Here is a 17,265-nt window from a genome sequence, read left to right on the forward strand (position 1 = left end):
TGGCATTGTGGTACAGAAGGTTAAGCCCCTGCTTGCAAAGCCCGAGTCCTGGTTTGAGTCCCAGCTCCTCCACTTCTTAACCTCCTGTTGATGCGCATGGAAAGGTAGTGGAAGATGGCCACGTGTTTCTGCTACACTGGTGTTATCGGCTCCTGGCTTCTGCCTGGCCCACACAGGAGTGTTGTGGCCACTTAGGGAGTGAAGTAGCAAAGAGATTTCTGTGTGTGCCATGGTGCCTTTCAAACAAGTTTTAAAAAAAGTCTTATATGTAGCAAGATATAAGCAAATGACTAGAATACAATATGGTATAATTTTAAATAAAATATTTCTTATTCAAAGTTCACTTCAACCTATTGCCTTTTTATCAAACCCTTAAAAATTTCACGAACTCCAAACTTCTTCTAAGATATACATTTTGACCATCTGTAGTCTTCTCTAATGTCTAGATCCTCCCACACACCTTACTGGGTATTGAGAAACTAATCTAGGAATCCTCAAAGCAAGGATGTTCATGGGAAGAGGAACGTGTTGCCGTGTGACTTTAGGAAAACATGGTTTGCTGCTGCTTCTGTCATGTCCGAAATAGCCCGGCTCCTGCTAAGCGGTCCCACGCATGGTGAGCACTCCATGCATGGAGGGTCTCTGGGTGAAGTCCTGTGCAATGAGGCTCTGAAGGAATTAAAGCTAAAGAGCGGGGCTTGTCAATGCCATCGTAGGTGATGGGATGACCGCCTGGCCTAACAGTTATCTCTGATTTATTAATATTTATCACAAAAAGAATTCTGGCCAAATGTTCCTCATGTTCATGAGAGACACACAGAGAGAACTGCCCTTACACTTGCCATGAACCGTACACGGCGTGTCTGTGAGCAAACCTTGGGATTCTCTAAGCGGAGAGCAGATGTCTATAGGGAAGGCCTGCTACCCAGAAACTTCCACAAGGATGTCTGTGAAGTCGGCAGCTTCTTTCATTGACTCAGTAGTGTGACTCGGTAGTACCCCTTAAGTTCGTTAAGAATCATAGTACAAGAGCACAGCACAGTGAAGAGTTGGTAGTTCTCCCACATCATCTCAATATTTTATGAAGTGTTCGAGTGAGGATTGCTCCCACAGATTTCTGCCAGGGTGAGGTCAGGGCGCCCTTTAGATGCTGGATGCAGAGGTTAGATAGTGGAGTCTCAGGAAGAAAGCTGCTCACAGGAGCAACTTTCGTTGTAAAAATAAGAACAGTTTAAGAAAGTAGAACTATCACAGATGAAATGGCTGCCTTCCGCCAGATGGTGAAAACAAACCACAGAAGTGCAGAACACCGCATCGGTTCTGTCACCCACACGAGCACCGCCTTCTGTGCTAAGACACCAGAGCTTCCAAACAGCACTAGTCCACAGCCCAAGCACGTGGGAGAGGCAGGAAATTAGGGAGACCCCCAGAAGCGGCTGCCAAGGCAAGAACAAAGCCTGAGAGAGTAGGTAACCACCAGCAGGGACTGTGGCCGCCAGCAGCACCACAGTCAGGAAAGTTGTGGGAGGGCTGGGCAGAACAGACTGGCAGCAGAGACCCAGGAGGGGTGCAGGCCTCCCAGATAGTGTAACATCTGAGACAAAGACTTAGCTGAGATGAAAGGTGTATGGACCCCCTGCTGCAGGACCCAGAGAACAGTCATGGGAGGACTCCAGGTCTCAGACCAACACATTCCTCAGCCTGCCTTCAGCCCTTCCCTACACCCTCTCCCTGCTGAAACAGAAGACTCAGGTCTCTTACCTAGCAAAGATTACCTCTTTAGCTCCCCGTGCACACCAGGGCCCATTGCATAAATGAGAAAATACAGCATTGGTGTTTTTATTGTCTTGGAGGTGGCCATTTTACGTAAGTTCCTCTAGCTTGTGCTTCTAATGTTTGAGCTGAAGAAAGCCTCCTTCTAATGAAGTTTGCACTCCCTGCTCCTGTTGTCTCTGGGTAGGAATGAAGTAGGTGGGGTGTCCCTCAAGTGGGGTCTTCAGACTAGAACTCAGGAAGATGGGATCCTTACCATTCCTGTTTCACCACTTCTCCCTTGCCACTACATCTGAGCTCAGTGTGGGACATGGTGACACAGTCTTTCCCATCTTGCATGAATCAGATAAAAATGACCAAGATTACAGCCTGAAGATCTTGTACTTATTTTTTTCCTTGAGGGTGCTAAGATGACTTCTTCGTTCTTTAAGACTTTGGGGATTTCTTTTGTGTTTCACAGAATGTTGGTAAATATGTGTGAATTTCCAAATCTAAAGAAACACAGGCTTGGTCCTCATGGGTATAGTCATTCTGTATATAATTAACAAAAATGATATAAAGCAATTTTTATATGTGTGATAATAGTAGGACATCCAGCAAATGCCTGAAGCCACCATCATGGAAATCATCTCCTATTGCTGTGTATTCCACTTAGTGAAAACCAAGAAGCAGAGATGGATCCTGCCAAGAGTGTGTGTCAAAAGGACATTAACCCAAATCCAGGACGGTCAGAGGACTCCCAGCAGATATGACCCAAAGCGATCTTCACCCAGACATATGGTGCTCAAGTTCCACTCCAATGAAGACAAAGAATCCTGAGACAAGTACAAAGCAGAGAAAAGATCACATACCGGGGAAAACCAATCAGGATCACTGCTGACTTCTCTGAAGAGACTTTACAAGCAAGAAGAGAATGGACAAAGATCTTCCAAATCCTGAATCAGAACAACCGTCAACCAAGAATATTGTACCCAGCAAAGATCTCATTCGTATTTGAGAACAAAATCAAATACTTTCACAGCAAAGAGAAATTAGAAGAATATGCCAGCACAAAACCAGCTCTACAAAATCTCCTTAGAAATGCACTAAATCCAGAAAAAAAAGGAGGTGAATCATAAGCAAAGATGGCAAACAGGAAGATCTCCCCACTAAAGTCCACACAAGGAAGGGCAATTACACAGATATCAACATCCACAAAAACAAGTATGGCAAGGCAAAATCACAACCTCTCAATTTTAACTCTTAACACAAATGGCCTGAACTCACCAATCAAAAGGCATAGATTAACAGAATGGATTATCAAACAGCACCCAACTATCTGTTGCCTACAAGAGACACATCTAACCAGAAGAGATTCGAAGAAGCTGAAAGTGAAAGGTTGGAAACAGATATTTCATGCCAATAGACGAGAAAAAAAGGCTGGGGTAGCTGTCTTAATTTCAGATGATGTGGACTTCAATCTGACACACATCAAAAAGGACAGGGAAGGACATTATATTGGTGAAGGGACTGATCCATCAGGAAGTAATTACCATTGTGAACATATATGCACCAAATTCAAACGCACCTAGCTACGTGAAGCAATTACTCACGGACTTAAGGGGAGACATAGATATGCACACAATAATAGTGGGTGATCTTAACACCCCACTAACAACAATAGATCAACAAAACAAAAACTCAAAGAAACAACAGAGCTCATACAAACAATAGAACAACTGGACTTGGTTGACATTTATAGAATTTTTTACCCTAAGGCCACAGATTATACATTTTTTTCAGCAGTGCATGGCACCTTCTCCAGGATCAACCACATGATAGGACACAAAGCAAACCTAAATAACTTCAAAAAGATAGTAATCATACCATGTACCCTCTCAGACCACCATGGAATGAAGCTGGAAATCAGCAATTCAAAATGCCCCAGGAAATACAGAAACTCTTGGAGGCTGAACAATATGCTATTAAACGAACAATGGATCAGAGAAGAAATTAAAGATGAGATCAAAAAATTTATGGAAACCAATGAAAACTCTGACACAACATTCCAAAATTTGTGGGACACTGCCAAAGCAGTGCTATGGGGTAAACTCATCGCAATTGGAGCTCATGTCAAGGCCCAAGAGAGGCGCCAAGAACTAAACACACACCTCCAGGAATTGGAAAAACAACAGCAGAAGTGCCCCACACACAATAGGAAACAAGAAATCATCAAAACAAGGGAGGAAATCAACCAGATAGAAATAAAAAAAACCATACACAAAATCAATGAATCAAAAAGCTGGTTTTTTGAGAAGATAAACAAGATAGACACCCCACTGGCCCGACTGACAAAGAAAAAACAAGAGAAGGCAAGAATTAACAGCATCAAAGATGAAAAAGGCAACATAACAACAGACACCGCATCCATTAAGGCCATAATTAGAAATTACTACAAAGCACTGTACTCCAACAAATCAGAAGATCACCAAGAAATGGAAAAGTTCTTAGACTTCTACCATCTGCCAAAACTTAGCACAGAGGCAACAAATGACCTGAACAAACCCATAACTGAAGTAGAGATTGAATCAGTGATTAAAGACCTCCCAACAAAGAAAAGCCCAGGCCCAGACGGCTTCACTACAGAATTCTACAAAACATTCCGAACAGAACTGACCCCAATCCTCTACAAACTCTTCAAAACAATAGAAAAAGAGGCAATCCTTCCAAACTCATTCTATGAAGCCAACATTACCTTAATCCCAAAACCAGACAGAGAACTAACAGAGAAGGAAAACTACAGACCTATCTCTTTGATGAACATTGATGCTAAGATTCTCAACAAAATCCTAGCCAACAGAATTCAAAAACACATCAGACAGATCGTTCATCCAGATCAAGTAGGATTCATCCCTGGAATGCAGGGATGGTTCAACATTCGCAAATCCATAAATGTGATACACTACATCCAAAAACTGAAAAACAAGAATCACATGATAGTATCAACAGATGCAGAAAAAGCTTTCGACAAAATCCAACACCACTTCCTACTAAAAACCCTAACCAAGGTAGGCATAGATGGAAAAATCCACAACATAATTAAAGCCATATATGAAAAACCCAACGCCAGCATCATACTGAATGGAGAAAAGCTGGAACCCTTCCCACTGAGATCTGGAACAAGACAGGGATGTCCACTTTCTCCACTACTATTCAACATAGTCCTAGAGGTACTCGCTGAGGCCATAAGACAAGAAAAAGAAATCAGAGGAATCCAAATGGGAAACAAAGAAGTCAAACTCTCACTATATGCAGATGATATGATTCTTTATGTAGAAGAGCCAAGAGACTCAATACAGAGACTGCTAGAACTTGTACGAGAGTTTGGTAGAGTGGCAGGGTACAAAATTAATGAACAAAAATCAACAGCCATAGTGTATGTGAACAGCCCCAAGATGGAAAAAGACTTAACCAGCAAGATACCATTCAAAATAACAGAGAAAAGTATGAAATATCTGGGAATAAATCTAACCAAAAATGTAGGAGACTTATTTGAAGAAAACTACAAACTACTTAAAAAAGAAATTGAACAAGACCTCAAAAGATGGAGTAACATCCCATGCTCCTGGATAGGTAAAATCAATATCATTAAAATGTCTATACTGCCAAAAGCAATATATACATTCAACGCAATCCCAATGAAGTTGCCCAAAACATTCTTCATGGAACTGGAAACAATGATCCAAAGGTTCATCTGGAAGCACAAAAAACCACGGATAGCTAGAACCATCCTGAAGAACAGGAAGTTAGCAGGGGGAATCACAGTTCCGGACCTCTGGACATACTATAGGGCAGTGGTTATCAAAACAGCGTGGTACTGGCACAAAGATAGAGAGGAAGATCAATGGAGCAGAATAGAAACACCAGAAGGAAACCCACACAGATACAGCCAAATAATCTTTGACAAAAAGACAAACGACAATCCAGGCAAATGGGAAGGTCTGTTCAATAAATGCTGTTGGGACAACTGGTTAATAGCCTGCAGAAACAAAAAAATAGATCCACATCTCTCACCATACACTAAGATCAGATCTAAATGGATAACAGATCTAAACCTACATCCAGAAACCTTCAAACTTTTGGAAGAAAATGTTGGAAACACACTGGAACACTTAGGGGTAGGCCCTCACTTCCTAAAAAAGACTCCAAATGCAGTAGAAATCGAGACCAAAATAAACAATTGGGACCTCATCAAACTAAGAAGCTTCTGTACAGCTAGAGAAACAATCAACAAAGTAAAAAAGCAACCCACAGAATGGGAGAAGATCTTCGCACACGACATAGGTGATAGAGGGCTGATCTCCAGAATATACAAAGAGCTACAAAACAACCAAAATGTCAAAACAAACAAGCCACTCAAGAAATGGGCATGGGAAATGGGCAGACACTTCACAAAGGAACAAACCCAAATGGCAAATAAACATATGAAAAAATGCTCAAGTTCCCTGGCAATAAGGGAAATCCAAATTAAAACATCAATGAGGTACCACCTAACGCCAGTAAGACTGGCCCACATGAATAAAAGCACCAACAACACTTGTTGGCGAGGTTGCGGGGAAAAGGGATCCCTACTCCACTGCTGGTGGGGCTGCAGGTTGGTACAGCCTCTATGGAAATCAGTATGGAGAATATTCAAACAACTCAAATTCAACATACCGTATGATCCAGCAATAGCACTCCTAGGAATATATCCAGAACACTTGTTTTATGAGAAACCAACATGCACTCCTATGCTCATAGCAGCACAATCAGTAATTGCAAAACCATGGAAGCAACCAAAATGCCCATCAACAGAGGATTGGATAAGAAAGCTATGGTACATCTACTCCATGGAATACTACTCAGCTATTAAAAAAAACAAAATGCAGTTCTTTGTGGCCAAATGGGCCAAACTGGAAACCATAATGCTAAGGGAAATGAGCCAATCCCAAAAGGTTAAATACCACATGTTTGCCTTAATTTAAGATGATATGATGTTATGTATAACATGTTATGTTATGTATGTTATATGTTGTGTATAAACTAAATTGAAGTATAGGTGAGGTGGTCACAGAAGGTGACTGGGAACTCGCATTTACTTTTTTTTTTTTTTTTGACCTTTTTAAATCAGGAAAGGATTTTATTTTTATACTGTTGATTGCACTGAACCCAAAACTCATGCAATGAAAACAAAAAAAATGTCATGTCACTTCCATCACAAATTCTCAATTGCTTTTCTTTTTCTTTTTTTTTTTTTTTTTTTTGTTTCCATGCAAACTTTTTTTTTTTATTGTTAATTATTTTGCATTATGTGACAGTTTCATAGGCTCTGGGAATCCCCCCTCCCTCCCCTCCCCTCCCTCCCCCTCCCCTCCCCCCAGTGGATTCCTCCACCTTGATGCAGTATTACAGTTCAAATTCAATCAAGATTCTTTCATTGCAAACATATACCAACATATTGGTTACTCATTACTATGTCAATTAATTCCATAATGATGTAAATTTTTGCTGATGGTATGTTGGAGCTTTCAATTGACTGGGATGATACTCTGCTGGCTCTGTCTTCAGACCAGAGAGGGTATACCTAAGAAGCCGTTGAACTTGACTGGACAATAAGATGCTGGACTCTATGTTTGGTATACGCTTGCAATGGGGGAGTCTCAACTGAACTTGAGCTGTGGTTATGCAACAAGGTGGAGGAATCCACCATGGTGGGAGGGTTTGGGGAGGGGTGGGAGAACCCAAGTATCTATGTAACTGTGTCACATAATACAATGTAATTAATGAAGTTAAATAATAAATAATTAAAAAAAAATTCGTAAAAAAAAAAGGACATTAAAAGGAATTTATTTTGGTACAAAAACATTTTGAAATCCATACCTTTTTCCTGCAACATGTTTTTCATTTTTCATGATCTGTTTGAAGAACCCCTCATCTGTTCTGCTTCTGAGGACCCTGTCATTTTTATAGATTTTGATTCCAACAATTTTTAATTTAAAAATGATTAATTTAATTAAAAATTATTGGAAAGAAAGATCTTACATCTACTGGTTCATTCCACACATGTCTGGAACAGAACAGAGGGGTCAGGTGTAAGCCACAATCTCATTCCAGGTGTTCCATGTAGGTGGTAGACCCCAAACACTTGAGCCATCACCTGCTTCCCCCAGTCCACATGAGCAGGAAGCTGGACAGGAACTTAAGCCAGGACTGGGTCCAGGTACTGGGATGTGGACATTGTAGGCAGCATTGTAAGCATTGTGACAAACATCTGCCCCATCAGCACCTTAGGGTTAGGAGCCACATGTTGAATGCTGGCACCTCAGTGCCTGGCAGTGTACCAAGTGGGCAATCAGTAAATATGCATTGAATCATTGAGAGTCTAGTTTCTTTAAACTCTGTTTCGCAGGTCAACATCCAAAAGAGGGCCTGAGACTTCAGAAACAGTGTCTGGAATTGGGAACTGGTTTTTCCTCTGAGGTCAAAGTGCCTCAGCTGAGTGTGTTCTGAAGAGTATCAAGGCCCCCTTTCTGTATTTGCCCAGCCAGGGCAGCACAAATGCTACACAACTGCACTTAAACATTCTTTCCTTTCCATTTCAGTCAGCGTTGTGTTGCCTGGGACACCCCTAAATGCTTCAAAGTTTTCATTTTGCATTTCTGTACTTTAAAGAAAAAAATCATGATTTTTCTCATGCAAGTTATTTTCATAAGGCAGCCCCTTTCCTGAAGCACAAAAGAAAGGCTAGAAATAAAAACAAACAAGAGAGATAATGTGCTATTTTAACAAATGGGTCCTTAGAGATGGATTTTAAAGCGTGGGTTTGGTTTCCTAACCCAGCCTTCCCCTATCACTTCACAACAGAGCAATCCTGAAATAAATCAGTGGAATTTGCACAATTTTTAAGGCTGACAGTTTAATTTTTTTTCCTGTTTTGTCTATCACTGTGGCCAATGTAATTAGGTCAGAGCCATATGAAAATTTAGTTGGACAAGAAAAAAACAACTTTGGATGTGGATGAATGTTTTGAGGAAAATTTCTTTCTGCTCATGTGCCTGACATCACTCTCACATGAAACTAATTCACATTTACCCTACATAACATAAGGCTACTAATGTTTACCAAAAACCCCAGCAACCCTAATCCAAAGGGCAACGAGCCATTTCTGCTTAATTTTATAGCATGGTGAGAGCACTTCCATTTAAAAGTAATCTTACCAGATCAAACCACTCATTTTCAAAACATTTTTGACCTTATACAGCCACCAACCTGAGAGGGAGAAGGCTTGCTTTCCCAAAAATGGCAGCAGGCAGCAATGCTACAAACCATATTCTGAGGACTATCCTTAAATTCCATTTTATATAAAAGTTGTAATTCCTGGGCAGTGGGTGTTTCTTAATGGACTTTTTGCTAATTATACCACAGATGCAAATATAAGGCCGACAAGTATGTCATTGCTTCTAGAAACGTTAGTAACTGTGGGCAAATGCAACCATAAAATGATTTTTTTTTTCCCCACAAAAGTCTTAATGTTATGGCCTTTACCTCGTTGGTACACAGCATTGTTTACTTTTACTTTTGTTGATTAAGACAACTATGAAGATTCTCAAATGAATCCAAAACTTGAAATAGCACAGCTGAATGTATCTTGTTGGCTATGCACAAAGGTCAAAGGTCAAAACTGCCAAGTGCTATAGCAGCACCATTACAATACACAGTAGATTCCTTGTAGAGGTCCAGAGAGAGCCAGGGCAGGCCAGGGCCAGAACACAAGCATACCATGGGGAGCTGCTCTCTGTCAGGGAAGTGGAGCAAGCTGCAGAAGCATGTAAAAGGCTCAGCAGCTCTTCAATCAGCCACCAGCTCACTTTATTACATAACATTTACTGAGAAGCAAAGCGTGCCTAGTATCCAACAATCCATGGAATTCCTCAGAACTTTTATGTTGCCATTCTGTTTCCAAATAAGATAGAGGTGAGATTTAGAAATGAAATCAGGAGGCTCCGTCGATGCTGCCCTCCCTGGGCTCTGCAATGTGATGGAAGCGTTAGCCAAGCAGCCGGAGTGCAGCACCAAGAAAAACAAGAAGGGAAACTGAGCTACGTGGAAGAGATGCGGAGTTCCCAAGAGATGGTGCTGGCTTTCTAAAACAACATGGCTGCCCTTATCAGCCAGACCTCTGCAATGTGGCTTTCTTTTATTTGTAGGGCTACATATCAAAGTAACACGTGTCAACCAGGGGGGAAAAAATGATTGGCGAGAGGTCAGATTTCCTAAATGACATCGACCGACTTTTTATTTATTGCATTCTAATTTTAAAGGGGACTTGAGCTAGACTTCCTAATACATCCCATAATCCCAGGTTTTGATCGAGTTTGGAGAGTCCTCATGTAAAGTCAGCTACTCCCACAGCCTTGTCATCCTCCATCTGTGGGATCAGAACTTCCTTTGACAGGCTGGTACACTTTCTCTTGCAGGGACTCTACGTGTTTGTGGTTTATTTCATTATGCACAACCAGATGTGTTGTCCCATGAAGGCCAGCTACACAGTAGAAGTGAACGGGCATCCTGGACCCAGCACAGCCTTCTTCACTCCGGGGAGTGGAATGCCACCAGCAGGAGGGGAGATCAACAAATCTACACAGAACCTCATCGGCGCTCTGGAGGAGGTGAGGAAGTGCCTGTCTGCTTGCTTTCCCCTCTCAGTCCCACTCAGACTCTCAGACACCCTCCCCATCTCCTAAGGAGTACAAGATAAATGTTACGTGACTCCATCTGTCCCTGCTGAGCCCTCTAGTGCATGGAACATGGTATATTTGCTGTCATACCACTTGCCATCTAATTCTTTTCTCCCCTGCCCTCTGGGCTGTCCTAGCCAGCTGCTTATGCTGGCAAATCAGAGCATAATCCGACAACTGTCTTCAAGATCTTTCTAATTTGCCTTGGCAGGGAATTCATCTGCTTAAGAACTGTTCTTTTCAGTGCTGTTTTGCTCCCTAATGTGCCTTTTAGCTCTCTTCCCTCCTCCATCCAAACTCACTGCTTCAGTCTCAACAAACACTCAATGAAAAGGGCAGGTGCCAAATCTTTCCCAGTGCACTACCGGTGCAGGGGAACAACGCTGGCAAACAACCAGAGTTTCCTCTGCCACCTACTGCTCTCCATAGCACTTCTATCCCCTGTGCCACCAGCCTGGCAGAAACACTGCCTGTAGCTGGAGAACACTGCTCAGATTTTCAAACACACCTGAAGGCATTCTTACCAGGATGGTAAGCTGGGTCCCAACCCATTTCTCTGGGGCCTGACATGACTGCAGCTACTGTCCCCACTTTACTGCTGTCTGTGTAGCCTTCGGGAATGGTATTTATGTTTGCATCTTGAAAAATGGCAAGAAGGCAAGGTTAGTCCACTTGGAAACCAAACAGGTTCCAGATAAAGAGAAAGATGAACAACCTGGCTGCTCAGAAGATATTTTTGTCCTCTGTGGCAGTGTAAACTAGTGCATTATGTCAGGTTAAAGTTAAGGTAAACCTTCTCAAACCAAGTACTCTGATTTTTTTAAATAGGAAATTGAGTAAGCATGAGTAACGAAAGACTAGAATGGTAGTTATCAGAGGCCGAAGTGAGAAATGAGATTTCAGTCTCTGGGTAAAGAGTTGTAAATGAGTTCAAACACAATACTTAAAAATTGGAATATGTCGGTATTACCCCTGAATGTTTAGAGATCTGGTACCATTTTTTTGTATCCCAGAAATTCTTAAAGCTGAATAATCTTATTACAATTAGTACAAGTAGAAATGGATATCTTTAGGATCAGCAGTTCAGAAATGAATCCTCAAAACAATTTGTTGAGGGGTGTTTTTGAATAGCTTCCCAATCCAGCACTTGTCTAGATCTGAACTGTCAAATACAGCAGCCATTAGCTATTTGGGCTATATAAATTTCACTCAAGTGGAATACTTTAAAGACTCAGCTACTAAGTTAGAGAATACAGATACAAGGGTAGTTCAAAATGGTCATGAAACATGGAATTAAAATCAAAACCAATAGGCAAATCAAATTAAAATCAAAACCCATACCATAGGCATGGCTTTCAAAAACAATTTGTGCCAAAAAATATCTTTTAATCGTACCCTCGAGAAAAATGTATGTCATTACAGAAAGCTCTAAAGTTCAGTGCTGTTCTAGGTGTTCAAGTGAGGTTTCTTAAGGCTTGGTTTTCTCATCTTGTTTAATTTAAAAACCCTCAAGTCACTTTTCCAGGGTGAGGTGCCCCTGCAGTTGCTCAGAAACCTTGTTATATTGGTTGGCAGCCCATGTGACCTTTTAGTCCCTGGACTGGAGCCACCACTGGAGCATACATCTGGGGTGTTGCACAGCCACACGGCTTCATGTGCACTCTGCATTCCCCGAGCTTGGGCTGGACTTGAGCCAGCTGTCAGCCAGGGACCCGAGCTTGGACTGGACTTGAGCCAGCTGTCAGCCAGGGACTGTCAAAGACATTCTGAAAAGCCACGCAGAGAAGCAGCAGCAGCAGAGGCGGAAAGGAGGGTCAGAGCGCTGTTTACCAGCAGCCCAGGGGAAGGGAACTCATTTGATCTGTCCAGGACGGAGCTATCTCTTGAATCAAAAACAAGAAGGATCTTGTGAAAGAACTTTTTCAGTTCAGCATGTACTTATTGATACAAAGAACCTCTAAAGAGTTCATGAAAATGTGTATTATAAAAACACAAAAATTTTACGATATTATACACCAAAATAAGCTTACCTTTTCATTGCTTTTCTATGAACTTTGTGAAGCACCTTAGGGACCTACTGCATGTAGAATCCTCTGTGGTCTTTTAAATTAAGGCTTAGGAAGTTTCTTCTCTAGTTCTTACATTTTAATAAGTATTTTTTGTACAATCTTACCCCCAGAAGTGTTTATTTGGTTTAAAAACTATTTTCCTCCCCCTGCAGAAGACAGCATAGACATCAAGTAATTCTAGTAGAGAACTTGTTTGGAATTACTAGATTGAATGGAACCAAGGGAGCCATACATTTCTAAGGAATAAAGATCAAACTAAAGGTCTTCATTTTCAAGGCCTTGGGAATGAGGGGGGGTGATGCCTCTTTCCATGTTTCAGAGTGAATGTGCATGCATTTAGATGGCTGCTTGCTTTTCCCCTTTACCCCAACCTGAAAAGGTACCACCTGACTGGGAGAGAGCATCCTTCCAACAAGCCAGCCGGGCCAGCCCCGATCTAAAGCCGAGTCCCCCAAACGGTGCCACATTTCCTGCATCTGGAGGATACAGCCAGGGATCGCTGGTAGCCGATGAGGAGTCTCAGGAGTTCGATGACTTGATATTTGCATTAAAAACTGGTATGTATGAGCCCATGACTCCATGAGAAGCAGACACCTTAGCCAAGCAGAGTTTGCAACTTCTTCCCATAAGGTTGCCAAACTACCCCTAGCTCATGTGCATGCCCCATTCTTAATCCAGTCAAACTCTTGGATCTCTTGTTCTTGACACCAACTATAACACACCTAAAAACTCATTTATCATTTGCTTTTAAGGAGCAGACACCCTTGAATTGGAATCTTGTAGAACACCAAAACTCTACCTGACTCCAGTTCAGTACACAGTCAGACAGAACTGTTCAAAGACAACATCCTGAATATCGTAAGTGTCATCACCCACAGCCTATCACTGGCCATGCTGTACCTTCGATCTCATGCAACCGGTGACCACAGGGACGGTTCTTCCGAAGGGAAAGGAGGATACAGCACGGACAGCCCCAGCTTAGCAGCACAGCATGCTGGGAATGAACTAAGGCCCACACAGGACAGCACCACCACTTGTTTGATGGTATCATTCTTCTCTCCATGACTAGTGCACTCAGCCTGTAGGTACAGTAGTCACTTCCTATGCCAGAAATGCTGCTTTTAACATTCAAAATAACCAGTTTTCATTGTTTTCAAATAAATTATTATAGAAATTCCAGTGAACTTAAAAATATATATTTGTTCATATTTGAAGCGTAGAGTGGTGTAGAGATAGAGGAGGTGTTTGTGTCAGTGAAGGAGAACGAGAGAGATTGAAATCTCCCATCTACTTTCACTGCCCCATGGCCTCAGTGACTGGCATTGGGTCAGGCTGAAGCCAAGAACATCACCCAGGTCTCCTACATGGGTGGCAGGGGCCCAAGCACTTAGTCATCATCTGCTGCCTCCCCAGGCACATTAGCAATGAGCTGGATCAGAATCAGAGTGACTTGGATTTGAGCTACTCCAGTATGGGAATGGTAGCATTGCAAGCAGCAGATAAGCCCACTGCACCACACTGCTGCCACCCCTCCAGGAGACTTTTCAATTTCACAATATCCAAATGTGTGCATGTACTGGTGGATATACTAAAATACAAATTCAGAAGATCATTTGGTTAAAATACAGCTTGATTATGTGCCATAACACATTGCTTTTGTTGGGAGACTCGCAAGATGGCCGACATAGGAGGAAGACTGTGAGAGAGCTCACAGACAGAGAGGGCTAGAACGCGACAAAAGCGTAAGTGGAGCAGCATAGAACTACAGGGAGAAGAACGTGAAGTTCCCTGGACAGTGTGGAGCCAAAAAAATCCACACAACTCGGAAGAGCAACCAGGGAAAAACAACACATTGCTTTTGTTGAAATGTTTTTCTATATTCTAAAGCAAACATTTTGTATTATATTCCTAAAAACTGTTGCAGAACTCCTAAGAATAACATCATACATTTGTGTTTTGTTACAACTTGTACCCTCTTCTTGCCAGATGGCTGAGGCATGGCCCACACAGCATTTGTGGTTTTGTTTGTTTGCAAAAGGAAATGAATGTGTTCAGGTTTCCATCGGGCCTGGGGGTTCCTACATATTCAGGTTTGGACCTTAGGCAGAGCACGAGAGTAAGAGGTGATGATGTGAAACACATCCCTGTGGCGATTATAGCTGAAGCTATGGGGCTGAATAGGTTTGGTCTGAGAGAGAAGGAGATGAGGAGAGAGGCAAGGAAGAGGGAGAGACGAGTACAAGGGGTGGAAGGAAGGGAGGTGGTACTGGGAATCCCTGAGCTCAAAGTGAATAGGAGAGGCTCACATAGAGACCGCAGCAAAGCAGAAAGAAGACTAAAGAGGGGAGAGAGTGTGAGGGAGGAAGGCAGTTCAGCAGTATTCCTGGTCTTCAGAGTGGAGACTGCAAAGCAGCTCTGGGACTCCGCGCAATGCTGGGTGCAGATTCTACCCCTTGCCCTCCAGTATTGCCTGCCAGTTGTTGATGTTCTAACGATGGAAACCAAATGAATTCTTAGAGCATAATTAAATTAGAACGGTATGCTATATATGGAGCAAATACTACATGCATTTGGTTCAGGAATGTATGGAATTACTTCCTTGCTTATAGATTTAGCTTAGCATTCCTTAGAGTTCTCTCAACTCATTAGGGAATGAAGACTTTAAAAGATGAAAAGAAGAATTTCCAGCAGAGGTTCCCTGTATTTTTAGAAGAGGCCCTATAATAACCAGGCACTACCCTTGGCCATGCTCCATCACAGGAAATGGTCAAATAAAGAACACCCCACATGCCAGCCAGTCCATCCATGCAGAATTGGCAATTGATCCAGAGACCTCACTCAGCCCAACAACCTCTTCCCCTTAATCACAATGTTTTAACTTTATTGAACTAATATTTAAAATGTTGAAGTGTCCCATGAAATTGTAGAACTTCTAGAAAAATCTAGCACAGAACGGTTTGACTGGAGCTGCCTAGTGCTGCCTCTTTGGACATGAACCCTTCCTGGTTCATAAGACCCATGTCAGTGGCTTTTGCAGTCTGCCTCGGCTCTGTAACATCTGTTTGCAAACTCTGAGCCACTCCAGAAAAGTACTGGGTATGGTGCTGCTTTGTCTTTTTCATTCGAATCCCGAAATAAAACTGTAGCTCACTGCACATATCTAAGCATTCCAATTTTTCATAATTTTAAAAAATTTCCACTGAAGTTTAAATTTTGATATTTTAAAATAGAAATCTCACATTGATCTTTCAAACTAACAGACACGTCCTCAATCCCGCAACAATTTGATATCATTTCTATTTATTTTAAAATCTATGAGCAGACCTCTCCTTTAACAGTTGGAATTTTACATCATTCTCTTGTATCTTTCCTGAGTTTATAGTTCCATTCCACTTCCCCTTGGACTTGCACCCTACTATAATATATTGTTAGGCCTGAAACTTGTTTACTCTTCACCTATGCATGCTTGGCTTCAACAACACAAGCCTGTTAACTTATTTTTGTGTGTGTGAGTGTGTGATCATGGGACTTTCAAGTGTCCAGTATTTATCTGCCAAGTTATCATTAGAATAAGTATTGGTCTACAGCTCAATACATCAACATTTACAAAAATACTAAGTGTTTTGTTAAGTGACCTACAAGATAAGTATCTTCCTCAAAGAGATTGTGTCAAAGATCTGGGAATGCTCAACTTTTAAAATTCATGTGGATAAAGGATCGTCAAAAGGTTCACAAAAACATGATAAACTGCATGGATTTCAAGTGTTTTGCATCACAATACAATTTTTTAAATACACACACACTCCCTTTTTTGCTACCTTTCCCACATGACCTGCTCTGCAAAAGGTCTCATGTTCCACAGCCAGAGGAATGCCCAATGGGAAGGGTCCCCCTCCTGAATACGTTTAAGTTACATCAGTAGATAGGCAGCCAGCAGCTAGACCTCCTAGTAACTTTATTTAGCTAAATCTCTTAACCACATCTTCCTGTGTATAACTGAGCTAGTCCATTCCTATTTTCTCTTCTACCTTAAAAAATCCTATAATGTGAAGATTCTAAATATCTAGTTTTTATAGTATACCTGACAGTAACAAAATATCAAAAGTAATTATTATTCCATAGGTAGAAGATAAACTTTCTGTGGTTTTTATATTTTAATGGAAAACATATCTAAAATATTTATCTGAAAGCGTTAGAGTCTTCTGTTCACCCATTCCCCAAACAGCCATGGCAGCTGGGGCTGGCACAGGCTGAATCAGGATCCCGCATGGGTGCAGGGGTCAGTCCAGGAAGATGTGCCAGCCTCTGCTGTGTTCCTAGGCATGTTAGCAAGTAGCTGGATTGGACCTGGAGCAGCCAAGACTCAAATCTGCTGCCCACATGGGAGGATGCCATGGACCAAAGGGGAAGGCTTTATTCACCATGCCACAGCATTGGCTCCCCAACAGAAAACACTTAATGACAGAAACCTTCTAGGTGAAAAAAAGAATGCATTCTCTTGGATAGGATCAAATGGGAAGAGATGCATTCATCCTTGAATTCTAACACCTGCTCATCAGACTTATCATGTTCTTCACCTCCACTAATTCCTGTACTAACCTGATCACAGTATACATACTAAGACAGACAGAAGTAAGTCACCAAAATTTCCCACCCAAGTACAAATT

The 17,265-nt window shown here is 41.8% G+C and overlaps 1 protein-coding gene across 1 annotated transcript in view; it reads left to right on the forward strand.

Moving 5' to 3' along the window:
- ADGRV1 (adhesion G protein-coupled receptor V1) overlaps positions 1–17,265 on the forward strand; it is a 387,995-nt gene that overhangs the window by 366,992 nt on the left and 3,738 nt on the right. The window contains exons 88-89 of the mRNA XM_058656191.1: positions 10,269–10,460; positions 12,978–13,155. Of these exons, the coding sequence (XP_058512174.1) occupies positions 10,269–10,460; positions 12,978–13,155 (370 nt within the window). The remainder of the gene's footprint in view (positions 1–10,268; positions 10,461–12,977; positions 13,156–17,265) is intronic.

This window comes from Ochotona princeps, chromosome 28 (assembly GCF_030435755.1).
Source record: "Ochotona princeps isolate mOchPri1 chromosome 28, mOchPri1.hap1, whole genome shotgun sequence".
Taxonomy (NCBI): domain Eukaryota; kingdom Metazoa; phylum Chordata; class Mammalia; order Lagomorpha; family Ochotonidae; genus Ochotona; species Ochotona princeps.